Here is a 26,895-nt window from a genome sequence, read left to right on the forward strand (position 1 = left end):
TTGATGAGATAGTGCGAGAGAGAGGATGAATGGAATAAAATATTAGGGAGGGGATACGTGTCTTCACCTGGTGAAAGGGGGGATAAAATATTGTAGTTTAATTGTGGAGCTGACACCTCAACTAATGACTTATAGGAATGATTATATTTTAACAAAGTTATTGATTAGTTCTTATTTTCAAGAATTAAAAACTCAACGTCAGCCTCCTTCAGTGGTCAAGAACTCAGTTCTTTTTTTTTGACGGGTAAGAACTCAGTTCTTAGTTCTTAACTCAAAAATAAAAATATTTTGACTTCTATTCCGGCCATGGTTTAATTTAATGTTTGCCACGTTAAAAAAAAAATACCAAAAATGAAAAATTGGGAGGGATCAAAAACCCAACTTTGTTTTTTAAGGACTAAAAACAAAAATCCAGACCAAAAACTTACTAAAGAAAAAAAAGAAGGAAGGTAAGGGGGACTGGGAAAAAAAAAACTCTCGCCTCTTCTCCCCGCAGGCCGCAACCGTTGATCGCTGCCTCGCCGTGAGGTTTTTTCACACTGCTCCCACTCACTCACACTGCATGCGACCTCTTCGTTAACATTTTTCACCTTCTCCGCCGTCACCGCCACCGCCACCGTCTACCACCACTCTTCTACTTTCAGGTTCTCTCTCGTTCCTCAATCGCCTATTTACTAGTTTCTACACATAATGCTTAAACATTTAATTTTTCATTCTATTTTTCCTCTCTTCAGTCTCCTCTACATGAAGTACTACAACCAACCCTGGCAGTGCTTCTCCAGTTCTCGCATTGCATCACCGTGCTCAACCTTCCATGACGTTAATGCTTCGTCTTATGTTATGCATTTGTACTTGAAGTCAATGCTTTTCACATTTACAATGACATTATTTGATGATTGATTTATTTTACTTTGATTTGTAATTCTTGTCCTTATTTTAATTTCTGCTTCAATTTCTTCTTTGGTTTTTAGGATTTAGGGACCTATAGTTCATGCTGAGCAATGATTTTCATTCCCAGGTGATGCCTGTTATGTTTTTGTTCTCGCGGCTGCGGAGCTTAGGGTGGTCCGCCGTAACCAATGTCTTCTATGGCATACACGGTACGTTCCTTACGACGAGTTCTTTTAGAATCTAACATAAATTTTTCATTTCCTCCCACATGACAGTGTTAGAAGAGAGGACTACTTTAGGAAAATAATGTGTATATTTGGCCTATAATTGTTATTGGTACTCTGAGGATATTATTGTAAACTTGGAGATTAAATTGGAGTTCATTGGTTTATATTGCATTCCGAAACATGACATTTGATTATATTTCATGCATTTTAAAATCTGTTCTGAACATTTGGTACCAAAGCAGAAAAATGGATGATGAAGGGAGGGAGGCTCTCCCCATTTTAAACCACAAGGAAAACCCCCAATCTACCAATTAGAACTCCTGAAAACTCAAAGATTGATTTCAAACTCAAAGATCCTCACTATTACTTTCCTCCTATTTCAAACTTACTATTTCAACTAAGTAGTAGAGAGACTAGCATACTCTGTCATTGTGGGTTTGTTAGAAATAAAGACCCAATAATGGAATTGTTTTTCACCTTGAAGGAGGCGAGACATGTGATAGAATTTTTGGTTTTAAATGATAATTATTACTTGTGAAGTTGAAAGCATATCTGGATGGATGGAATGAATCAATTAAATTAAGAGAGTGAAACATGATGCAATGAACCATTTAATACTTCATATGGGAACAAAAAATATTTCATCTTGTTTACATACTGTTCTATTATGTTTCAAAAACATGTGTTAGTTGTTTTCCCCGTAGGTGAAGGATCCAATTTGAGGAATGAGTGCCAATGCCATTTTGTTTCTCTTCTAATCCTTAACAAACACAGGTAATTAAATTAATTGTACTTTTCATTAAGTTTGCCTTTTCCTCAATTTTTACCAAGAAGCACTTGAATTATAGCTTAGAGAAAAAAATTGAAGAACATATCATATCACATCATACCAAATGGATCCCCGCAGGGCGGATAAAATGGAGAAATACTTCGGCTATATTTTGCAATAGAAAAGTACCATTTAAGCTTAAAGGAAAACTTCATTGCACATTTAGAAGACCTAGAATGTTTATGGGTAAAAGCTAGGCGCTATTGAGCCAAACCAACAAGAAGGTAAGCTCATTGTTGCAATGATATGAATGTTATGATGGAAGAATGGTCACATAAGACAAGAGAGAGAATTTGAAATGAGATCATTAAAGAAAGTCATGGTAGCTCACATTATAGAAAGATGGTAGTCTTATATAAATTAGTCTCTATCATTCTCTAATTGACTCCCTTTAACCAACTATTCTACTAACTAACTAACTAACTAAGGTTACCTATCAATACTCCCTGCCTAAAGTTTCACCCTGTCCTCAAAGTGAAGGATAGTGTAAATGCTTAGGAATTCTTAACTGCCATGAATCCTTACAATCTTGTAGCTCCAACTAGTTGATAAGCACTACCTTGCTAATACTATCTATTGGTTCTTGCTAAATGTCCAAAGCTGGGATAGCCACAAAACTTCAATTTGGATCTCATTTGTCTGTGACTTGATATTTCTGCAAACTATCAAATAGGTCAGGACCCACATCCTTGGAACAATGGTCACGTTTGCCAGCTTTGCACTGCCATTTGGGGTCAGTGACCAAACACTTGATAGTTTTTGTTCTGACTTTTAAAATGTACCCTTGCTCCTATATGTAGAAGTTTTGAAAAATTCCCATATGAACCCCAAACACAATACCCAATAACCAGCAGATATTGCGCCTTCAACCTCACTTTCCGATTTGGGCTTTCATCATGTGGTTGGATGGTATATCCTCTACACTCTGCCCTAGCTTCTCTCGTTAGTCGCCTCATTCTCATGTGAAATACACATGTCGAATATTTGCTTCTCCCTCCATCAATTTGTTCTACGTTACTTCACATGAACCACGCATCTATGCATATGCGAGGTTGTGACCACCTCTCCCCTTGTCTCTGCAACATCCATCATACTTGCTGTTATTGAAGTCACCTTGGCAATTGAATAAGAACTGCTGTTCGAAGGATCTGGTGGTGGTTGCTGGGCTAGCATGCTCAGCGTTCCTCCTCTCTTTCCTCTTGACGCCTCAAGAACATAGCTGCTTAAGAGAGGAATGGCAGCTTGCTTAGCTTTTTCTCTGCCACTCAAGCAGCGATGCCACCTTATGTGCACAATGGTCCAACAGTTTCAGCCTGGGGTGCTTGTTTGACACTTAAGGTGGAGAACTTGGTAGTGATTATTGGTTCAGGTGCGTTCCATGTCAAATACATGCCAGGGGGCAGGGAGATTCGAGAGTGGCGGTGGATTAACTAGACTATCCAAGAATCCAAGATTCATAGCTGTCACATGCCTCTTCCCTCTCCGCGCCACCTTCTCACTACCTGTCAGGGTGATTTCACTCTAACTCTTCATCTCCCTTTCGTTACCGAAAGGACTTTCTTTAAAATTCAGACCATCCTTTCTATTTTCCTGTGTTTCTTCTCTGTCCTGGGTTTATAAGCTTCTTCATAGATCCTTTTAATCTTCACTTGACTTTCTCTTCTGGTCTCTTGCATCGAATCTTGATTGTTCATTGAATTTTTTGTTTGCTCCTTATGTATTCTTCATAGTTCTCCATACCCATGCTATAGTGCCAAGTGCTAACACTTCTGATTGCGAGAATCTCATGAGCAAAAACTTCTCATACTCCCACAATGTTGCATTTGGTGGGGCCCATTTCCACCCAAACCACCAAATCAAATTGCTACCTCTCAGAGCCTTCGCAGCCTATGATAGCTTCTCCTCCTCAGATGTACCATGGCCCAGGGTTGTTAATGGCGGAAAGCGTAGCGTAGCGGCAAGCCCAAAAAACACTCTCTAGCGCTATAGCAGCGAATAGCGGACAATAGCAGCAAATAGCGGTGAATAGTGGAGTAGCGGTGAGCTCCTAGGGCGCTACGCTATAAGCGCTATTGCGCCGCTTTATCGCGCTATTAACAAGCCTGCCATTGCCCCAAAATGATGTTGCACCTTGTAAGCCACCAATAAGCGTTTTCCCCTTCAGATTTTGGTATCTCTTTAGGCTCCTCCTTGAGTTCCCTCCTGAAATTTGCCATCTCTTTTCTTACTTATTCTAAAATGTGTTTCTCCCTTACTGAATGCAAGATGGCTCCTAGGTCCTTCAAGATTCAATTCCCCAATTCTTGGATGGAGCGCTGGTACTAGTTGATTAAAGCTGGATCAAAATACAAAAGAAACAGTGTTAATTAATTGTATTTATTAGTTCATTACACCTGGTATTCGAGAGACTTGGAACTCTCCCCAAATTTCCTTTCCATTCTCAAGACTGATAGGCCCCTATAAACTTCTTATAATGTCATTTATAACCTCTCATCTCTCATGGTCTGTCTCACTCTCTTACTACTTCCCTGTAACTAAGTAGTTGATAGGAACTGGTTCAGAATACAAAAGAAATGGTGTTTATTGATAGAAAACACTATTACACTCTCTCACATGGTCTCTCTCTCTCTCTCTCTCTCGCATTCTCTTACTACCTCCCTTTAACTAACTATTGTATTGACTACCTAAGGGGGATATCTATATCAACACCAACAACTATCAAAGCTTATCCAACTAGGTGTGGTTCCCTACATATATCAATGGGCGTCATTTGGCTTTTTAGTAAGCCTACAAAGAGCTTCTTATAGCAAAATGTTTTTAATAGTCTGTTCTAATTTTTTCTAGGTCTTCCTTTACCTTCTTTAATTGGAATATCTTTCTTTTGATCAACTGTTTTTTCTTCTAACATTACCTAACTATCTGAAGTGGCTTTTTGTCTTATTCTCTTTAAACGGCGTTAGTCCAACTTTCTCTTGAATATATTTGTACCTAAAGTTATACTTTTTTGTCAGTCCAATGGTGTACCCCAACATTATCATATTCGCTAGACTTCTTTTTTATTCTTGCTCGCTTTTCATTGCCCAACATTGACCACCAAAAGAGCACTGCTTGTCTTATAGCACTTTACCTTTGATTTCAAAATACGCAGTTTGCAATAATAAATTATGCCTTAAGCATTTCTTAATTTCATTCACCTTACCTAAATTCATGTCCGATATATCCCTAGCAATCTACCAATTAATAAGATTAATCCAAGATACTACATAATTTATTTTATAATTTGATCCCTATTTTTTACTGATAAAACAATGCTAATTAACAAGTTACTGATTTTGCTTCCTATATACTTTGAAGGCCTTATGTTAGAAATATAATATAAAACCATCTACGTGTCTTCACTCAATAGCTTAGCTTTTAGGATATGACATGGTATCAGAGCCTCTGTAACCAAGTGGTTTAGAGTTCTATCCTTGTTGCCCCCGTTATTCTAATTCAAAAACTTGAATTTCAACACAGGGTAGGTGGACATGTGCATGGTCTACGCTTCAAGTCCAGTGAGCTCTTGCGTGAGGTAACGTGTTAGAAATATAATACAAAACCATCCATGTCTCTTCACCCAATTGCTTAAGCTTTTGGGATAGTTGGTTCATGATACCTTACGTGTAGTAGAAATCCCTTTGGTTGCAAAACTTTTTCTGCACTAATAGGAAAACCAGAGAAAGAGAAAAAGATTTGCATATGAAATATTCACTATGAATTGTTAACCGATACAATGAGGATTGAATCCTTATATAGGATTGAAGAAGCTTGCTCTACAAGCTAAACTAACAGCTAAGCTAACTCTAACTGAATGGTAACAACCTCTAACAGAATTGACAGCTGTTCCTCTAACAGAATTGACAGCTGTTCAAAACAGAATTAACAACTGTGTCCAGCTGGCATTCCAGCTGGCACACACACACTAAGCATAACCAATATTTTCATATCACCTATATACTCTAATACACCCCCTCAAACTGAAGGAGGTGACAAAAGCTGAAGCTTGTCAACTACATTCAGTTTGTCCTTGAGCTGTAGAAACCTTGTTGGGGAGAGAGCTTTGGTGAAGATGTCAGCTTTTTGATGTTCAGAGGGCACATGCTGAACAAGGAGACTCTTGTCCTGAACCTTCTCTCTTACAAAAAATATATCCATTTCCATATGCTTAGTTCTGGTGTGCAAAATAGGATTGTGAGTCAGCAACACTGTGCTCATGTTGTCACAATAAACTGTAGGAGTAGTAAAGGGAATTTTCAGTTCTGTGAGTAAAGATTGCACCCATAACAGTTCTGCAGTAGTATTTGCTAGACTCCTATACTCTGCCTCAGTGCTTGACCTTGCAACCAGAGTCTGCTTCTTAGCTGTCCAAGAAATAAGATTGGAACCAAGAAAAACACATGAGCCTGATGTGGACCTGCGATCATCAGGGTCAGATCCCCAATCAGCATCACAGTAGGCAATCAAAGGGAGAGGCCTGGTCATGGAACATGGTTGAAGAAGTACACCATGAGTAAGAGTGCCCTTTAGGTATCTTAGAATCCTTTTGACAGCTTTCCAATGCTCCTCATGAGGTTGTGCCAGAAATTGGCACACCTTGTTGACTGCAAATGAGATAATTATTATCCTGCTGTCAAGTTCCCTTAACTTTGGAACTCTCTTATAGCAATGCTGTTCTACATCGCTCTTGTTCGTGGCTGCTTTAGCGAATGATCCATTTGTCAAATAACCACTTATCCCAAAAGCTTAAGCTATTGGGTAAGGGCCACATGAATGGTTTTATATTATATTCTAATACTTCCCCTCACGCAAGAGCCCTTTGGGCTTGAAGCGTGGATAAATGCACATGCCCACCTACCATGTGCTTAATTAAATTCCACTTTTTAATTAGAAAGTGAGGGGAGCAAGGATCGAACTCTAGACCTCTCGGCTATAGAGGCTCTGATATCATGTCAAATAACCACTTATCCCAAAAGCTTAAGCTATTTGGTAAGGGCCACATGAATGGTTTTGTATTATATTCTAACACCATTGTCGCTCTCGGTTGTGGCCATTGATCCTTGGTTCACTCTAGGTTGTGGTTGTTTGGTTAAGTGAATAATCCCTTTCATGGTTCATTTGTTCTTAGTTCACAACTCGTGGTTCGAGATGGTCTTGTTTTAGTGATCTTGGTCAACTTTATATAATCATCAAGTGTTGAGAGTGACACCCTTGTCGAACCTTGGCATTTTATCTAAAGAAGTTTCGATCCCAATCTTGATTTTTGGTTATTTGGTTTTAGGGCTTCAGCTTCTGTCTGCGCTGACCTACTCTCTATAGTTTTCAGAAGTCGAAGATATTGTCTCTACCTGTCTCAAAAGTCATCAGTGTCAAAGTTGACACCATTGTCCATCTCACAAGCCATCAATCGATTGATCCCAAGTGTTTTTGTTTTATTAAATTTAGTTTGGTGTAGTTTCAGCCTTGTTTTTATTTTTAGGTGTATTGTTGCTAGCTTTTCACCCTAGTTTGTTGTCTACTTTTGTTAGCTAACTCAACTGACCTTGTGACAATCCAGGAGAATTAGTTTTGACTTGCATCAATCTCACTAAATCTAGTACGAAAGATCGTCTCTTGGCTGCCCATGGATTTAGAAAAAATTCAATAGGTTGACCTATTCATCAACCCAAATAATTTGTCAAGACCCTCATTAGTTTTTTTTTTTTTTTTTTTTTTTTTTTATCTCTAAAGGTATATTTGTAACAAGCTTAAAGCTAAGTAGCTTTAGCTTGAGGGTGAATGTTTGAATATTGTTAGAAGTCTCACGTTGGCTAGAGATAGAGCATAAATAACCTTTATAAGGGTAGTGGAAACCTCAACTCTTGAACTAGCTTTTGTGGTTGAGTATAGGCCTCCCAAATTCTAATATGGTATCACAGCCTATCCTAGATCCATTTGTTGTTTGTTGCAGAGACCTCCCATATTTGGGCCACTCGTTATTGATTCCACGTTCCAGTTTGTTCAGTATTGGACGTGAGGGGGTGTGTTAGAAGTCTCACATTGGCTAGAGATAGAGCATAGATAGCCTTTATAAGGGTAGTGCAAACCTCAACTCTTGAGCTAGCTTTTGTGGTTGAGTATAGGCCTTCCAAATTCTGATAAATATCTTAGAGTAATTAAGGTCATCTAGATTATTCATTAGATTTGTTTCTTTGTTTTCTTATTTATATTGATTTGTTTCCAGTCTTAATTAGTTTCCTTATTTAACTAGAATTAGGAATCTAGTCAGTGTCTTTTGTAAGATTACACCCAGTGTCTTTTTTAAGATCACACACAAAATATTATATCAATATTCCTTGTATTCTTCTTTCCCTCTTTCTATATCTTAAGAGTAAATCCTATAATTTCATCAAACTCTAAACTGCAATAATGTTTTGTTAACTAAGTTTATGTCCGCATGGGAAAATAATAAAGGATATTGGGCTTTTTATATAAATAAGGATATTCTAGAAAACTCGTAAATACTTTGCGATTGTTTTAACCCTATTGGACTAACCCTTCTGTCTCCGCCGCCGCTCTCGTTCTCTTGCTTCGAAGAAACACAGACAAATACTGCAAAGAAACTAGCTTCAACATCCAGGTCAATATTCTACATTTGTGGGTAATCAATTTCTCAATGCTGTAAAATACCGATAATCACTGTTTTTCATGATGCAGATGGTGAAACTTCCTATGATTGGGATTGTCTGACCTAGATCGTGGGCGGTATTCGATTCGGAAAGACTGGTAAGAATTATGGATGCTTTTATTCTTTTTGTTTGATCTTTTATTGGGAGCAAATCTTTGCTTGATCTGCTGGGTTAGGAAACTCTTACGAAGAAATCAATGTGGTTTACAGATTGCTGAAGAGATTAAATTTATGACCTTTGATATGGTTTCATAAAATAAAATAAATGATGGAACTGCTTACTCTGCATAGGCCGTATTTTTAATCTATTCAATTTCTTAGGACCGTGTATAACTTATACCATAAGGATAAATTTCAGGATTACGTAGCTTAATATTATCAATGACATATTGCTAGTTAGTCTAGTATCAGAAAGGTCTAATTGTTCTCTTCAGTGATTTGCTCAAAACTTGTAACAGCCTTACATAATTCTAGACTAGAAAAAAGTTGCTTGAATAAATGCTAAATATCTTGAGAACGAACATCTGATTCCTGACTTTCCTTGATGGGGTTGTATTGGTTTGGCATAAACACGTCCATATATGGCTTTATATCTTCCTCCTTCTATCAGCATTTGAACCTGAGACCTAGCTTTATATTGGTAGGTTAAATCGATTTACTTACACACATTTATCACTGATATGAAATAGTTTTTATTTTTTTGAAAGCTATTTATAATGTTTCAAATATTTTAGGGGTCTTCTCTTTCAAAAAAAATATATTTTAGGGGTCTTTGTTTGTAGTTATAAATGTTAGACCTGCATGCGGAGCCCCAATTGTTAGAGTCTATAGATAAGATGTGTATTATGTGTAGAGTATTTTTAAGAGCAAACTATTATGAGCTGTAACTAACTGTTAAGTAAAGGTTGAATTAGAGTTCGTTAGAAATTGTTAGGATTCTGTTAGAGCTGTTACTTTATAACTGCAGTGTGCAACAAGTATGGTTAGGATTTTTATACCCTTGTAGCGTGTTCAATCATTCAGATGAGAAATTATCAATTTAGAAACAATTTAATCAATCTCAAACTTAGTTACATGTGGTGCACAACTGCACATATCTGATGCCTTCTAGATTCTAGGAAGAAAGCTAAATCTGCTTTGATGACTGTACAACTTACAGCAATTAAAAGTAGTTCAAATGCTTGTGGTCTTTCAATGTGTGCGTGTGTGTGTGTAGTACTTCATGGATCAGAATCAAAGTGGAGTCGTTCCAATCCAAGATTTCCAGCCCATGTCGGATAGGCCAGGCCTATCCACACATTCTAGAAGACACAAGTCAGACAAGCCCTCTATCTATGCTGTTACTTATATAGAGAATAGCTAGGTGTGTGGGGGTGGTTATATGGGGATGTAATATTTGTGAGAGGGTATCTGTCATTCCATGTTATCCTGTTTGGCCTGAAAAGATTCAGCTTTGAGGAGGGGGAGCATCATTGCAGTACTTTTGTACGCTACTTACATTTCAATATTACAAGCCCCATTTCCTGTCAGTGTGTGCGTTTTTGTGAAGTACTCGGTTGTTCTTGGTATAAGAGCTGTCAGCCATCAGTCTATTACGCTTCACAGTGTGTTGACATGAGCTAGCTACTTTTGTTCCAAAAGTGCAATATTAGCAATTGTTTGTGCTTAGAAGTCATGCCCATGCATTCTGATTACTTGTGCTATGTACATGTCTCTCATGTTTCTAATGCATCTCGCTAGTGTATGTTTCTTCAGTCTTCCTACTAATTTGGAAAAATGAGGATTGCTAAGGAGGAACCATCAAGCAATGCTTCTCAGGCAAGTGTTCACCACTTAAATATAACTTGGGTCCATGAAGTTCTTTTGTCCCCCATTACCCTTCTCAGAACATGAGTAATTTTTATTTATTTGTTTTGAACAGGCAATAGGCTTGATATCCATTGTGAAGGAATTGCAAGGGGTTACCTCTAGGGAGCTTAATAAATTATTGAGGGACTCTTCAACTTTTACCATTCACTACTTTACTGAAAAAGGATCTCTGCTGAAGGTTGTGTTCTAACTTGTACACAGCATCATAATGCTATTCTATAACGTGTTTTATAAGTCGGTTATTTCTAATTTGTTGTGCACAGATTGATATGGAAAAGCTTGCCGGGTCTCTTCCATTGCACCTTGTTTTAGTACTAATGTCAGATGATGGAGGTGAAGCCAAGTTCAGATACTTATTATGTGGCGTTCGACTCTTGCATTCCTTGTGTGATTTAGCGTCCCGAAATTATAAATTCGAGCAGGTTAATATTAGTAATGCCTTATTTAACTTATATCATATTCTGCTTCTCTTGTGGTTTACATGTTTTTTTGTGTGTGACAATGACATGTTATCAAAATGTTGAGGAATGCTATTTATAAAATTCCTCTGAAGTTTCATGGTTTATTAAATAATGCTTTGCTATCCAGTTGTTGACTCTTTTTGTAGTTGGAACCCCTATCTTTAGAGATAAAGCAGGTCGTAAATTCAGTGGTAATTGGTGGTATACCATCTAAATTATAAATTTTAAAAGTAAAGGGGTGAGGGAGGTAACTTCTTTTTCCTGGATTTAGTCATCATTTTTATCTGCAAATGCTAACGATTTCCATTAGGACATTGGCTAAAGAGGCAGATGTAGAAAGTATTTAAGGAGAAGGAAAGCATTTATTATATTGAAAACATAAAAATAATTCAATTCATGCTTTGGCAGGCAAAATCCCTATTTGAATTGCTTTTAATCGTACGATTATGCAATTACAGTGGCCCTTGGCGACTAAAATCGGTCTCATAATCCTTTCCTGCCTTAATCAACCCTTTCCTGCATTTCAAATTGCATAATCACGATTAAGGTGTGATTATGCGATTAAGCTCGACCACGTCTGATGCGGGTTTGACCCGTTTCCTAAACGCGACCAGTTGGCAAAACCCTAATATTTTTAGCAGCCGAGCAAAGTGTTCACCTCCATCACTCTCACAAGCCTCTCCTACCGGCAACGACGTTCCATCACTTTGACAAAGCTCCTCCATTGGTGACGAAGCTCTGTTCGTGAAGCTTCTCTCCGGGCTCTCCCCTGTTTAAATCTTTGTTCCCTATTTTCATATGGCTTCTCCTCATGGTGCTGGTCAGTCAAGTGAAGGTGCTGGGATTGGGTACAATTAAGTATTTCTAGTTTTTTTTTTGGTTACAAATGGAAGATAAAGTATTTCTAGTTATTAGTGTTTTGTTGTTTTTAATGCTATTATATATATAGGTATAATCCTGATTTTGACTACCTTTTACGTAATCAGAATTTGGAAGCATTGTGTTGAGATCCCACATTGACTAGAGTCTAGAGATTTGGCCAAAGTATAGCTTATAAAGGCTCTCCGTATAAAAAAAAACTTATAAAGGCTTACACAATCCTCACCTTATGTGCTAGCTTTTAGACCTAGCCAAAATGCAAGATAGTATCATAGTCGTCCTAGAAACGATATTGAATTGAATTAAGATGCCTGAGAGTTGAGATCCTTCATCAACTATACATATGGCCAAAATAGAGCTTATAAAAGCTTGGGCAATTATTTTGGCAAAGATATGCAAGCATTGTGGAATCTTGTGGAAGTTGTAGTTACAATTGTATACACTTTGTTTGTTCACAGAAACATAACCTATTGTGGTGTGGTGTTGTATCTTGTGGATATTTCTTTTGTTGATTTGAAGATTATAGTTCCAATTTCTGTATTTGAGTATGATTACAGATTTTTCTGGGTGATGCTAAAGTGGCGGAACAGCTGCTTGACTTGGTTTTCTACACGCTAATTGGTCTTGGTGGTTACAGACAGGTTCTTTCAGTTCTGTTCTTACAGTTTGATCTTCTGTTTTGTCAACCTGTATTTAGATTTACACTCGTATTGCAGGAAGACCATGCTCCTAATCATATGGACCTTATGAGTTCAACTCTTGTTGCGTGCAATTTATATCTATTAACAGGGTTTTTATCGCCACAGTGGCAAGAAATGGTTCCTGTGTTGCTTGAGCACCCCAAGGTACAAATCCACCTCAACCCAATATTTTAGATGCTGGTTAAACAGACAATATTATGTTAGGAGGCGTTTGGTATGCATATTCCTTTTTAATTCCCGGGAACTATGTTTTCTGGGAATCATGTTTTCTAGGACTCATGATTCCTAAGAATGTATAAAATGTAATTGATAAATCAAAAATATTCTTGGAAATGTCATACTCCCTCCGTTTCAAAATAACTGACCACGTAGAGAAAAAAATTGTTTCATAATAACTGTCCACTTAGAATTCCAAGGGAGCATTAATTGATGTTTTTCCATATTATGCCCCTATGAGAAGAATAAATGAGGAGAGGTAAAAATACACTTCAAAGGGTAAAAAGGGAAAACAAATAATGTTATAAAAAGTTAACAATATTTATTGCATTTTTTAATGTGTGTTTGTTATCTTTTCGGACAATTATTTTGAAACGGAGAGAGAGGTGGGAGTAACATTTCTATTAATATTAAGAGATTATTCTATTTCACATAGAAATGTATATTCTATGGAAATTTTCTTTCCCACATTTGAGTTGGATAAAATTTTCACAGGAAATAGTAATTTGTTTTTCAAAAAATGCCTTTTCTTAATTTTTTCCGCTTTCCGATAATTGATAAATTCAATGTAAACAATTAAAATGAATATTATATAAAAATTTAAAAATTAATAAAAGTTTAAATTTTGTATTTTTTTAATCTCAGTTATTCAGATAAAACTACTTTTGTTTGTGCGTGTATATAAAATATCCCTTTACATTCTCGAATAATGATTTTATTTACAAAAAATTAAACTAATGTTTATTTAAATATTTAGAAAATTAAATTAAAGCTTTTTTTTTTAGTTATATTCCGTAAGTTAAAGTAAGATGTTATTGCTATGCAGTATATACTCAAGGAAAAGTATGAATTAAAAAAAATTAAATCCTAGTGGCATTGGTCTCTAATCTCTATCACAAGGATAGCACCTCCTATCCATCATAGTATTTTCAATGCAAGCTATATCTAGTACAAACAATCATTTGAAAACTGACATCTCTCACCATAGCCCTACTATGATGATCCTAAGCTACCCTTCTACTTAAATGATTTGCTAATGTTATAACACACATATATATCATGAAGAGAGCTAATTGATTTAACAACTCCAAATATATTATTAGTACAACGAAGTAAACGATTCCTTCTTACATGATATAATGTCCATAATCTAACATGAACCAAATAAAATATCCTTTTTGATCACAAAATAAAGTACTAATCAAAACTAACAATATCAACCATTCCTTCAAGTACTTTTTACACACAATGTCTATTATGAAGAAATTGTACTATGAAAAGTTTAAGCTGTTGGGTAAAAGTATGAGGGATTTTATTACATTTGACACATCACTGACAAGTGACAATCTTTATTTTTCATGACATTTTTGGAATTCAATGTTATTTATTTTCAAAAATACATTTTTGTGCTATGGCTAACTATAAATCCTATGACAGGTTGACGTATTTATAGATGCAGCTTTTGGATCAGTTCGAATGGTTGTTAGGTGTCTTGAGAATACACTGGCAGCTTATTATAAGGATATTTCCATAGAACCAAGTCTGACTGCTGAACGAGTTGTTTATTATCTCTGCCAGCAGTGTGAAGCTTCTCTGCAGTTTATTCAGTCACTATGTCAACAAAAACTATTTATGGAGCGCCTGCTTAAGAATAAGGTTTCCAGTCTGAACTTAATTCATAAATTCGGAGTAGCACATTAAGAGCTCCGTGTGCCTAAATTAGTATTAGGGATCTAAAGTTTGATTGGGAATTGGGTTCTATGATGTTAGCTTTAGATACGGACTAGGACAGTCTGGAAGCCCAAAGCTTATACCTCGGCTGAACTTTCTCTAAATCGATCTGATGAGGAATCAGATGCATCCTTTGTCTTTCTCTGTCATCATCTTTTTCTTCTTTTTCTTCTTCTTGTTATTCTTATGTTTTTGGTGAAACCTTACATTTGTAGTTTCTTTAAATAAACTGAACAGAATTTGAGGATCCTATGAACAAGAAGCTTTCTTTGAAAGGTTAAAATGGAGGATGACGGTTATATTTTCTGATTTAGAAATTCCAATGCTATACAACTCTTGCATAAAATGCTTGGTATTCCAGGTTCCGAGCTCATCCTTTACTTGTTTTTGTTACTCTGTTTCAAAGGCAAGTAATCTACTTACTCCAAGCTAGTGTAGTCCACCAGTAAAGATAGGTATAGTTACAGAGAGAAGTCAGTTTTAGGTTCTAGAGGCTCCATTTGACAAACTGACTACTTGCAACATGATCACTAAAACATATGCTTAATGTTATGCATTGATTTGGTTGGTTTATAGGAAGAATTTTCCTTTATAATTTGTGCTTTAAACATACATGTAGCTATTAGCTACAAGAGTTCATGTGTTTTTCATTTACAGGAATTATGTGGAAAGGGGAGCATTCTTTTTCTTGCTCAGTCCATCTTAAAGCTACACATTCAACCATCTTTTACAAATAGAATCATGGCAGCTATTTCAAGGCTAAAAGCTAAAACACTATCAATTGTTAGTCCAATGGCAAAATTTGCTATTTTCTTGATTTTAACTTCAATCTACTTTATGATTTATGCACATCATTAACAATAATATCACTGCTTTCTTTACTTAGCTTCTGAGTTTGTGTGAAGCGGAAAGAATTTCTTACCTTGATGAAGTCGCCAGCTCAACACAAAGTTTAGATTTGGCTAAATCTGTTGCTTTAGAGGTAAGTTTTCAGCTCTTGGCTTATAATGCAAATTGTTGAAGACAAAATGGCTGCACTGTTCCTGTGAAAATACTAGATCAGAATGTAGAAGAAGGCTGTTTATTTATAGAAAATTTCTAACTCCTAGGTAGTCAAAAGACCTGGAACTCTTCCTCCCTAACTTCCTTGACATTTCTGTTAGAAATGTATATATAAAGTTATAAACTATTCATGTATTTTTTACCTGACAGCTTAAGTTGGGATAGTTGGTTTATGACTTGGTATTAGAGCCTCTATGACCAAGTGGCCCAAAGTTTAATTCTTGTTCCATACTGGCAACATCTTAGTAGCCAAACCCCTCTTGTCTCCAGTCCGAAGCAAGGTACGTTCTTAGTGCCATTAGTATTAGATGAAATGAAAAGAGTTCTTGTTGGCTCAAGAAGCCAGAATTGAAAGGCAGAAGAAAAGCATTACTGCTTTCTCAGACAACCTCACTCATTCTAATCCACAAATAGCTTCTCAGTCCAATGTTCCTAGTCAGGTTTCCATTCCTCAAGCTCATGTTTCATCTCCTCCTTCCACACAATATTCTTCTCAAGGTCCTAATGGTTTCAATTGTCAATATTCTAGTGGTCCGTGGTTGTTAAAAAGTCTCACATTGACTAGAGATATGACCAAATTGTAGTTTATAAAGGGTAGAGAAACCCTCACCCCTAAGCTAGCTTTTGGGGTATAGTTAGGCCTAACCAAAATTCTAAGATGGTATCAGAGCCTATTCTAGATTTCCTTATTGGAGACCACCCATAATGAGCCACACAGAGATGTTGATTCCTGCAGATTCCACGCTCCAGATGTCTAGCTCTGGGCGTGTTAAGAAGTCTTGCATTGACTAGAGATATGATCAAATAAATGTCTATAAAGGGTACAACAGCTATTAGGATCGGTAAATCCTGATAGCCAAACAATAGAAAAATAGAGACTCCATTTTTTTCTTCTTTCCTAGGCATTTACTCCTTCATTCAAGTCTCAGAGGCCTGACGTCTTGCTTTTCCTGGGCTTGTACTTCTTTTGTTACACTTGTTACTCTAATAATACTTGTATCTTGTACATTTAAAATTAATCAATGAACACTATTCAGTATTTTCTTTTATCTGGATACTTTTTCTCCATTATTCCACGGTGGTATGTGTTATGAACCTTCGTGGAGGATCTGTTCATGGGTCTATATGCAAGAGTATTCTGATAAGAACCAATGTAACAGTAGCGTGAATTAGGAATGGAAAGTGAACAAGTACTATTTAAAGGAAATAAAAGGGAACAAATGCAGAAGCAGAGCTTCTACCCCAGAGTACAATACTCCTATAGAGAGGATGATGCTCTCTACTCTAATGATAACTAACTAATTCTCTCCATGCCCCCCTCATGCTAACAGCCAACCTATATGAGGAATCTTACACCCGCTCTCCTCACCCTCACTCCGTAAAACCCGTAACCAACTCATAGCCTAAACCATCTCTCACTTCCAGCTCAGCACTACTCAATGATTCCTTCCTTTTTCTTCCTTCTGACATAGACTTGCCAAACTTTGGGCCTAGCCTCACTCTTTGCAGCCCGATTGTTCAATGCAGCCCCATCAATGCCACCGGTTTGAGACACAACCTTGTCCTCAAGGTTGAAAGCGGGAAATTGATTCAAAAGTGTGGGCTCATCTTCCCATGTGGCTTCATCCACAGACTTATCCAACCATTGTATCAAAAATTGCTTGACTGCCTCGCCACGGTGTTGGATGGTGCGTGAAGCCAGGATGGTGCTTGGTTCCACTGTAGAAGGTAGTTCAACAGCAAGACCTTCTGGTAGTTCAGCTTCAACAGGATACTTCCCAACTGCCTTTTTCAAAAGGGAAACGTGGAACACAGGATGTATACGAGAGGTTGAAGGCAACCAGAGCTTATAGGCCACTGCCCCGATGCGTTCCACAACCTCGAAAGGACCATAATAACGTGGTCAAAGTTTTGGGTTAATGCGGTGCGCCACTGATTGCTGGCGATGAGGCCGCAATTTCACAAAAACCCACTCTCCTATCACAAGTTTCACATCCTTCCTTCTCTTATCAGCCTGGGCTTTCATATGACTCTGCGCACGAAGGAGATGAGCTTTCAATTGGCGCAACGCTTCATCCATATCCACTAACTCACGAGCTACTGCTTCCACCTTGGTTTCCCCCATCGTGAAACGGAGCAAGGGAGGTGGAGCGCGGCCATAGACCACTTCAAAAGGAGAACTCCCTGTGGAAACATGGTAAGTCGTGTTGTACCAATATTCTGCCCATGGCAGCCACTGGACCCACGAGCGTGGTTGATCCGCAATGAAACAACGTAAATAGGTTTCCAGGCAACGGTTTATGACCTCAGTTTGGCCATCCGTTTCCGGGTGATAAGCCGTGCTCATGGTAAGATGAGTACCCTGCATTTTGAACAATTCAGCCCAGAAATTGCTGACAAAGATCGGGTCACGATCACTGACAATAGCTCTAGGAATGCCATGTAAACGCACCACTTCCTTCACGAATACCTCAGCAACCCCACGAGCAGAAATTGGATGCTTCAAGGGAATGAAATGAGCGTATTTGGAAAGACTATCTACCACAACAAAAATGGTATCCACTCCTTTGACTTTGGGTAACCCCGTGACAAAGTCCATAGAAAGCTCCTCCCAAATCTTCTCAGGGATAGGTAACGGCTGCAACAGTCCTCCAGGGGAAGCGGCCAAGTACTTTTGGCGCTGACACACATCGCATTCTTTCACGAATTGCTGGACCACGCTCTTCATTCCAATCCAGTAAACATTGGCAGCAATCCTACGATAGGTTCGATAGAAACCTGAATGCCCACCTTGGGGAGTGGCATGAAATTCTTGTAGGAGTTTAGGAATCCATCGTGAAGCCGCAGAGATGACCAAACGGCCCTCATAATAAAGCACCCCCTGTGTATATGTGAAACCAGGCCTACTTAGCGGGTCAGACTGAATTGCAGTGATGATTGCAGCCAATTTAGCATCCTTGTGGGCTTCCGTGATTAAATCTTGGCCCTCTGTCCAATTTGTGTAAGAAACGAAGGATTGCAACTCACCATCCTCAAACTTCCGTGACAAGGCATCAACCCCTTTATTGGTTGGGCCAGGCTTATATATGATGTCAAACTGGTACCCTAAGAGCTTGGCGGCCCAGTTTTGTTGATCTCCAGTAGTGATTCTTTGATGGAGCAACTGGCGAAGACTTTTCTGATCTGTGTACACAGTGAACTGGCGTCCCAACAAATAGGGTCTCCAATGTTGCACCGCCAAGACGATTGCCATGATTTCCTTCTCATAGGCAGATTTGATCAAGTTCCTCTCACTCAAAGCCTTGCTAAAGTAAGCTATAGGCTTACTGTTCTGTAACAGGATTGCCCCTACGCCACTGCCAGAAGCATCGCTCTCAATTACAAAAGGCTGGGAAAAATCCGGTAATGCGAGAACAGGCTCTGTGATCATACATGTCTTCAGGGCTTCAAAAGCTTGTTGTGCCATGGGATTCCACTTGAATCCCTCCCGCTTCGTGAGGTCAGTAAGAGGCCGCGCAATTTTGCCATAGTCTTTGACAAATTTGCGATAGTACCCAGTGAGTCCCAGAAAACCTCGCACTCCTTTTACATTTTTTGGAACTGGCCACTCGATGATACTTTGCACTTTGCTGGGATCCATGGCAACTCCTTTATGAGAGACAATGTGCCCCAAATACTCTACGGACCCTTGGGCAAAAGAACACTTTTTGCGGTTGGCCACGAGTTTCTGCTCTCTCAAACGTTCCAGCACTGTTTTTAAGTGTTTCAAATGCAGGTTCCATTCAGAACTATACACTAAAATGTCATCAAAAAAGACCAATACACTACGCCTCAAGAGATCCCTGAAAACACCATTCATCAAAGCTTGAAAAGTCGCTGGAGCATTCATTAATCCAAACGGCATCACCATGTATTCGTAATGTCCATCATGTGTGCGGAAAGCTGTTTTGTGAACGTCATCCTCCTTGACTAACACTTGATGGTACCCGGATTTGAGATCCAATTTCGAGAAATAACGGGCTCCATGGAGTTCATCTAAAAGCTCATCAATCACCGGTATGGGATATTTGTCAGGAACGGTAACCTTATTCAGCTCTCGGTAATCCACGCACATCCTCCAAGACTTATCCTTCTTCTTTACTAAAATAACAGGGCTTGAAAACGCACTTTGGCTGTGCCTAATGATTCCCAGTTGCAGCATATCCTTCACCTGCTTTTCAATTTCATCTTTGTGATGATGAGAGTATCGGTATGGCCTGACATTAACAGGGCCTTGTCCAGGAACCAGAGTAATTTGATGCTCCTTTTGGCGTTTTGGGGGGAGGCCTTTGGGTGCAACAAACACATCTTCAAACGCAGCTAACAAAGATGCCAACTGTTGACTTTGTTCCTCTGAAAGTGGTGTTGGTTCAGATGGTTGAGGGTTCAAAAACCCAAACTCTCCTGAGCCCTTGGCTGAGAGCTCGAATAGGCTTTGTAGAGCTAGTTGACTTGATTTTACCCCATTCAGGCCTTGCAAAAGTACCCAGGTCCCGTCCTGCAGGAACCTCATAGTCTGTTTGCTCCAATTCACGAGCATATCACCCAAAGTAGCGAGCCAAGTTATTCCCAGGACAAGATCAATTCCCTCGAGATCGAACAGTATAGTGTCCACTGACGCTTTGTAGTTCCCGATCTCTATGTCGACCTGCTCACACCTTCCACTAGCCATCACTTTACTTCCATCACCGAGCAAGATCTGCATCTCCAGCGTCGCATGCACGGTCCATCCCATGGCTTCTGCTACTTGCTTGGAGATGAAATTATGAGTGGCCCCACTGTCCACCAGAATCAGGATAGGAACGCCTTGAAGAGTCCCTTGTAACTTTAGGGTATGAGCTTGAAGTGGCTCAGCCCCCAGCTTCATGATACTCAGCTCACCGTCAATCGCGGATGCTTCCTCTTCTTCCGTTGTGCCTGAGTCAGCGTCGTCGCCGCCGTCGTCCCCATCTTCCAACACCATGATCCTTAGCTGTCGATCGGAACACTGGTGGAGGGGATGGAATTTCCCCCCACATTTGAAGCACAAGCCCTTTTGTCGTCGGTCCAACAACTCCTGGTATGGGAGGTGTCGTATTCCTCGATCTCGAGGGGCGGTGCGAACAGGAAGCTTATCCTCCTTCCGTTCTGCCTTATCTTCACGATTTTTCACCATGACCCAACCTTGCTGGTTGGACTCTCGACCCTGTGGGCCTGACCCGCTTGATGAAGAGTGGGCTGAACGGGTAAACGCACCCGACCCATAATTGGGCCGGTTCCCATATCCTTTTGACCCGTAAGAGGTCTGACCCGGTCCATGTAACTCAGTCTCCACCGCCTTAGCCAGCGGAATCAGTCGTGATCGAGGAAGAGAAGCGAGAGCTCTCATGCTGCGCACACGAGCTCGGATATCTTCCCGGAGCCCATGGATGAAATAGCCAAAGTACTGCTCATCAGGCAGATTTGGCGTATGGGATAATAAGCGTTCAAACTCCAACACATAATCATCGACGGAGCCTCTCTGCTGAAGATCCAAGAGCTGCTCATAGACATCGCCTTTGTTGGCGGTTCCATAGCGCTCGAGTAACTCATTGGTGAGTTTTGCCCAAGACAAATCAGGATCCAGATGCAGGAGCGAATTGAAATAATGGACCGTCGATCCCTCCATGCACAAGTGAGCTAAATTCACCTTAACTTCTGGACTTGTTCCCATTATATGGAAATAAACCTCTGCACGAGCAATCCAGCCTGCAGGGTCTTCTCCATTGAACATGGGAAGCTCAACTTTCTTTGCAGACTTATGGAATTCATCCAGCAAACCCCCATCGAGTTTGTTCCAACCTGAAACGCCGGAAGAGCTTCCTGGCTCTGTTCCAGATCTGAGTGGGGTGGTGGTGTCTCGCACACTCCCAGAATCGTTGAGTTCCACCGTTTGTTTGGAGAATCGTTGAGTCAACAGGTCCAGCAAGCGAGCTTGGTTGCTCTCTGCCTGTTCCTGCATCGTCACGAGTGTAGTGCGGAGGTTAATAACCTCGGTCTCAAGTGCTGCAACCTTAGCCTCCATCTTCTTCGCCGGTGGCATTCGTTGTCACCGGAGCAAGTGTTGATTGCTGGTAACCGTCTCGTAAAAGGGATCCGGCAGGTCGGACCAATTTGATAAGAACCAATGTAACAGTAGCGTGAATTAGGAATGGAAAGTGAACAAGTACTATTTAAAGGAAATAAAAGGGAACAAATGCAGAAGCAGAGCTTCTACCCCAGAGTACAATACTCCTATAGAGAGGATGATGCTCTCTACTCTAATGATAACTAACTAATTCTCTCCATACCCCCCTCATGCTAACAGCCAACCTATATGAGGAATCTTACACCCGCTCTCCTCACCCTCACTCCGTAAAACCCGTAACCAACTCTTAGCCTAAACCATCTCTCACTTCCAGCTCAGCACTACTCAATGATTCCTTCCTTTTTCTTCCTTCTGACATAGACTTGCCAAACTTTGGGCCTAGCCTCACTCTTTGCAGCCCGATTGTTCAATGCAGCCCCATCATATTCTTCTTGCAAACCATACTGAATAAAGAAGAAGTGGCTCGTCCTTGACAGAGCATCTTCAAACTTTAGGTTTCTTAAGAAAATACTTGCTTGATTTTATTCAATACTGAAATCCCCTTTTATAATAAGGGTTGAGTACAAGAGAAGTAATCTAAATTAACCTATTTCTAATAAAATAAGAAACAACCAAATCTTATCTAATAAAGGAAAACAATATCATAACTAATTAAGATATAATAATTCCTAACTAATAAAGATATATAATAAAGTAGAAATATCCTAAATTAACCTAACTTATCAAATCTGCCCTAAAATCAGCAACCGTATCAGTATGCAGTATGAATTTGTGCCATTAAGCACATTAATGTCTTTTATTATCAGATTCTTGATTTTAATATAGTTCTCATGGTGTAGGTCTTTGACTTGTTGAAAAAAGCTTTTGATAGAGATCCTGGGCACATCCCTACTGACCAAAGTCATCCAATGGGGCTTGTACAGCTCAATGCAATGCGTCTAGTTGAAATCTTCTCTGATGATTCAAACTTTCGATCCTACATGACACTTTGTTTTGTAAGTCTATCCTTTTAAGATTATCGAGAGTTAACTTGATTTAGTACTAAAGAATTCACACCCAACGTGCCACAAATATTTTTACATGTAGTAGCAATGTTCTGTTTCCTTTCTAAAATTATACCAAATTTAATTCAAAAGAAGGTGATAAAATCTTATTCAACTATGTAGCCAATGCATTGTATGCGTCTTCTTTGATTTGTCAGATGTGCATTCTATGATTGGAAATTGGGTTGTTTCATTTGCATGTGATTCAGGCTAAAGTTCTTACAGCTGTAATTTCACTCTCCCATGGAGATTTTTTGTCCTGTTGGTGTTCATCTAATCTCCCAGAGACAGAGGAGGATGCAAGCCTTGAATATGATATATTTGCTGCAGTTGGATGGATTTTGGATAATACTTCACCTGATGTAAGGAAGGTCACAGATTTGGAATTCAATCTAATCCCTATAACAATGCCCAGGGCTTCTTTTGCTCATCATAGGACATCATTATTTGTGAAATTCTTTGCAAATCTTCACTGTTTTGTTCCCAACATATGTGAAGGTCGGTTCATTGTCTACATTCTATACATTTTTATGCCAAATTTGATTGTTCTACGGAGATATTATCCTCATATCACCCCCCCCCCCTTGTAATTTTGATCCTCAGAACAGGAAAGGAACCTTTTCGTTCTCAAGGTCTTGGAGTGCTTGCAAATGGATCAAACCAACTTGCTGCCTGGGTTTTCTTTTGCTTCTGATACTCCTACTGCCTGGAAGAACCTCCGTAATGATTGATCTCATATAACTCTTCTTGTAGAATTATGAGCAATGTATGGCTACTTTCTCACAAGTAACCTCCTTTTGTAGGCTCGTTGATAAGTCATGCCGAATCTTTGATTCCAACCTTCTTAAATGCGGAGGATGTGCGACTTTTAAGGTTATGCCTCCCTTTGTTAAATTTCGCTGTATCACTTGACACTTTTACTTCCGCATGACTGATTTTTAACTGTTGTGTCAATGGTTAATCATGTGTTAGTCATGTATATACAATACTTCATGAATGAGCATTATGGCAGCCCCTTATGCCACTAAACATTGAAACCAGTTTTTCAAAGCTCTTGAGGAATAATGCCTTCTTGATTTTTTTAAGTGTTTTTGAGGATGATATTGAAGAAAGTTTTTGTTTTTGTTCCCTTTCCTAGAAAGGAGAGTGATAAGTATGGAAAGAATATTGAAATTTACTTTATAAAGAAGAGAGATCAATTCTCTAGATAGTCACCATACATAGGCTGGAATTTGAGAGTCAGTTCTCTCCCAACCAAATAACTTCCGAATTTAGTCACCATACATAGCCTGGAATTCGAGAGTCAGTTCTTTCCCAACCAAATAACTTCCGAATTTTCTGATATCCAAACTATTTCACCCCCCCTATATTTATAACTACCCACAACCAGTTTTATAATACATAACTGTAACAACAACTAACAAATAACTGCCTCAGTGGCTTGCTGACCGCGCCCCCTGCCCTTTGTCAGCCACTGCACCAGTGGTGGATGCACCGCCGGTGGCGGTCTTCCCTGTTGTCGCTGGCTTTGGGTTCCGGCGGCTGTAGACCTTAATGACTGGGGGTTCCCACTGGCAAGTAAGGTAGATCAAATGGCGAATGATCCAGGTAGAGATAGGAGACCAATAAAAATTATAATCCAAACCATCACAGGAGATTTAGAATTAAATGATTTATTGTCGAGTTTAATTCATGACAACATTTATGATGTCATTTGATCCATGTAGCCGGCTCCACCTAGTGGGAAAAGCTTTTGCTGTTGTTTATGCTGTAATCGTTTAACTCCTAAAATATTATCCAGCATTAAACTGTCATCTGTATCATGTTTAAATAAAATACTTCTATTTGTACTGTTTTTTGCAGGGCGTTTTTTAGTGAATTGCAATCACTGTTTATTTCTGCTGGATTTAAGCAAAATCATGTTCAAGTAAATCTTTGTCCCTTTGATTTGAGCTGTTAATATTGTTTTTTTCTTTCTTTTTCTCCTCTACTCATGTCCTTTCTTTTTATGTGTATAAATTTGTCCATATCATACTGAAAAAACTGAGGATAGTAATTTGAGGAGTCCTTGTCTTGGGATAAGTTTTATAAACTCAACATTAATGAAAATTATCAAATATTTGCATGGTTTTATTTTTTATGAACACATTAATGATCAATTCGTAGCTACCTACATGTTTGTTCAGAATTGCAATTTGAAGTATGCCTACTTTAGTCTGGAAAATGCCTTCAACTGTTGCATAACAAAATTAACCAATTCTCAAACTATATTATATGGTTACCATGTAGCTTCTCCTCAACATAGTGACTTGAAATGTGAAGTTTGATTTCCTGTAGGAGGCTCAGAAGGGTGGTAACTTAAAGGAAAGAATCTCCAAGAACTCTGCATTTCCAGACATGGACCAAGTCCAACATCATACCAGAGCTTATGACACAAATGAAGGCAATGGAAATAGGCAGAATCAGGTAGAAACTAAAGGTATCTCGGGTAAAACTGCATCAGGACGAGCAAGAAATATAGACAAGGATGCTCCGAAAATTGAAACAAGTGGTTCAGATACTAGTTCTGCTAAAGGAAAGAATGTTGTTGACCATATGGATAGTAGTGAACTATCAAAGCCAAATGAAAAGATTGAACTTGCACTGAGGAAAACACGAAAGCGAACTATAATGAATGATGAACAGGTGTTACTGATTGAGAAGGCACTCTTAAATGAGCCTGATATGCAGCGTAATGCAGCTTCACTTCAATCATGGGCTGATAAATTAAGTGCTCATGTATGTTTAAATGCAACTCAGCTCTTGAGTAATATTTCATTTACCTTTTCCTGAAATTTTCCTGCATTATGCTTTACAGGGTTCTGAGGTTACATCTTCACAGCTTAAAAACTGGTATGCTTCTTTATGTAGCTTATCATATAGTTTGTTGTTACTTGTTCATTTTCATTGTACATGCTCCTTTTTAGGAACTCAGGAGCTATAACATTACTTATTTGGTCTCATATGATGATAAGGTGGAATATCTCATATTCAATACCAACTTACTACTTATCAAGGTTTCCTTTCCAAAGTTATTCCAAAACTTTGTTAAATATCTTATCTGAGGCAGAAATGTTACAATGCATGAATCTTATTTCTCATGAATCTTGTAACTTTATTCAGCAGTATTTGGTGTTTCAAAATGAAATGTGTGATAGGGTGGTGATAAGGGCATTAAATTTATTAATCACTAACTTGTGGACATTGACACAATATTTAGTCTTAAAACCTTCAGTATATTGAGCAGTTTCTTGTGTACTTCTCTACATCATTGTTAGGTCAATTTATTTTCATCTGGTCTAAAATTTATAGAGTTTCATGTTTGTCATATCAGGTTGAACAATCGAAAGGCTAGGCTAGCTCGCACGCGTAAGGATGTTCGACCAGTAGCAGCCAATGTTGACAATCCAGTTGCAGACAAGCAAAAAAGGCCACTATTGGGGTTGTATGGCTCACCAGACAGTGCAGGTAATGTATCACACTAGTCTTGTGAGAATAACTTCAGGGGATAAACCTGACCCTTCACTGGCTGGATTTGTTAATGCTAGTTCTCCGTGATTTGGTCATTGCTACTCAGGTCAATATGTCGTGCTTATTGGTGAGCGATCAGAGGAGATTGGCAGAGGAAAGGTGTTTCAGATGCACGGTATGTGGCATGGGATGAGTTTGGATGAATTTGCAATCTGTGTTGTGGATGTTTATGAGCTTAAGGTTGATAACGGGTCGTGGCTACTCTACCCATCAGAAGCCACCGGCACCACATTTGCAGACGCTGAAGAAAAGTTAGGTGTCATGAGAGTGTTATGGGATTTGAGCAGAGTCTTTGTGTTGCGATTATAATGAGTTTACTATGCTTCAGTGGTTGCAGCTGTTCCTTTGCAACCCGCTGCAATCTTCACCAATCTTCCTTGCGCTTCCCTGTATGCCGTGGACATTATTAGCTGAGAAGAACAAACATACCAAATAGAAAGATAGTTTTAGGATGTATGAATAAAAGCCTTAGGTGGCACCAAAAGTAGTTAAGGTCTGTCTGATTACTACAGTTTTTAATTTTTCAAAACAGGAAGAAAAACTCATTTCATATGAACTGTTATTAAAA

General features: G+C 38.8%; 1 protein-coding gene across 10 annotated transcripts; it reads left to right on the forward strand.

Annotated features, from left to right (window-relative positions):
- The first annotated feature begins 412 nt into the window (after window positions 1-412).
- Window positions 413-26,895, forward strand: LOC130743349 (nodulin homeobox-like). Of its 10 annotated transcripts, none has more exons than XM_057595559.1 (24): window positions 413-644; window positions 735-848; window positions 972-1,100; window positions 1,823-1,892; window positions 5,464-5,518; window positions 8,560-8,602; window positions 8,680-8,748; window positions 10,406-10,468; window positions 10,572-10,697; window positions 10,783-10,941; window positions 12,417-12,500; window positions 12,576-12,704; window positions 14,214-14,432; window positions 15,165-15,290; window positions 15,394-15,489; window positions 22,554-22,709; window positions 22,967-23,255; window positions 23,361-23,477; window positions 23,561-23,630; window positions 24,621-24,684; window positions 25,095-25,535; window positions 25,615-25,649; window positions 26,131-26,264; window positions 26,374-26,895. In XM_057595559.1, exons 8-24 carry the CDS (start codon window positions 10,427-10,429, stop codon window positions 26,634-26,636), a joined length of 2,550 nt encoding a protein of 849 aa, XP_057451542.1. In that variant the 5' UTR covers window positions 413-644; window positions 735-848; window positions 972-1,100; window positions 1,823-1,892; window positions 5,464-5,518; window positions 8,560-8,602; window positions 8,680-8,748; window positions 10,406-10,426; the 3' UTR covers window positions 26,637-26,895. The 10 variants fall into 10 exon arrangements, with proteins under 10 accessions (XP_057451542.1, XP_057451547.1, XP_057451545.1 ...); XM_057595564.1 differs by having other exon boundaries at window positions 1,019-1,100; XM_057595562.1 differs by having other exon boundaries at window positions 735-819.

This window comes from Lotus japonicus, chromosome 3, assembly GCF_012489685.1.
Source record: "Lotus japonicus ecotype B-129 chromosome 3, LjGifu_v1.2".
NCBI lineage: Eukaryota > Viridiplantae > Streptophyta > Magnoliopsida > Fabales > Fabaceae > Lotus > Lotus japonicus.

Excerpts from the sequence above, each read along its gene's own strand:
- LOC130743349 (XM_057595561.1), top strand. The coding sequence starts at position 10,427 with ATGAGGATTGCTAAGGAGGAACCATCAAGCAATGCTTCTCAG. Across the intron at positions 25,536-25,614 it reads CTGATAAATTAAGTGCTCAT|GGTTCTGAGGTTACATCTTC; the intron begins GTATGTTTAAAT and ends TATGCTTTACAG. Across the intron at positions 25,650-26,130 it reads TCTTCACAGCTTAAAAACTG|GTTGAACAATCGAAAGGCTA; the intron begins GTATGCTTCTTT and ends TTGTCATATCAG.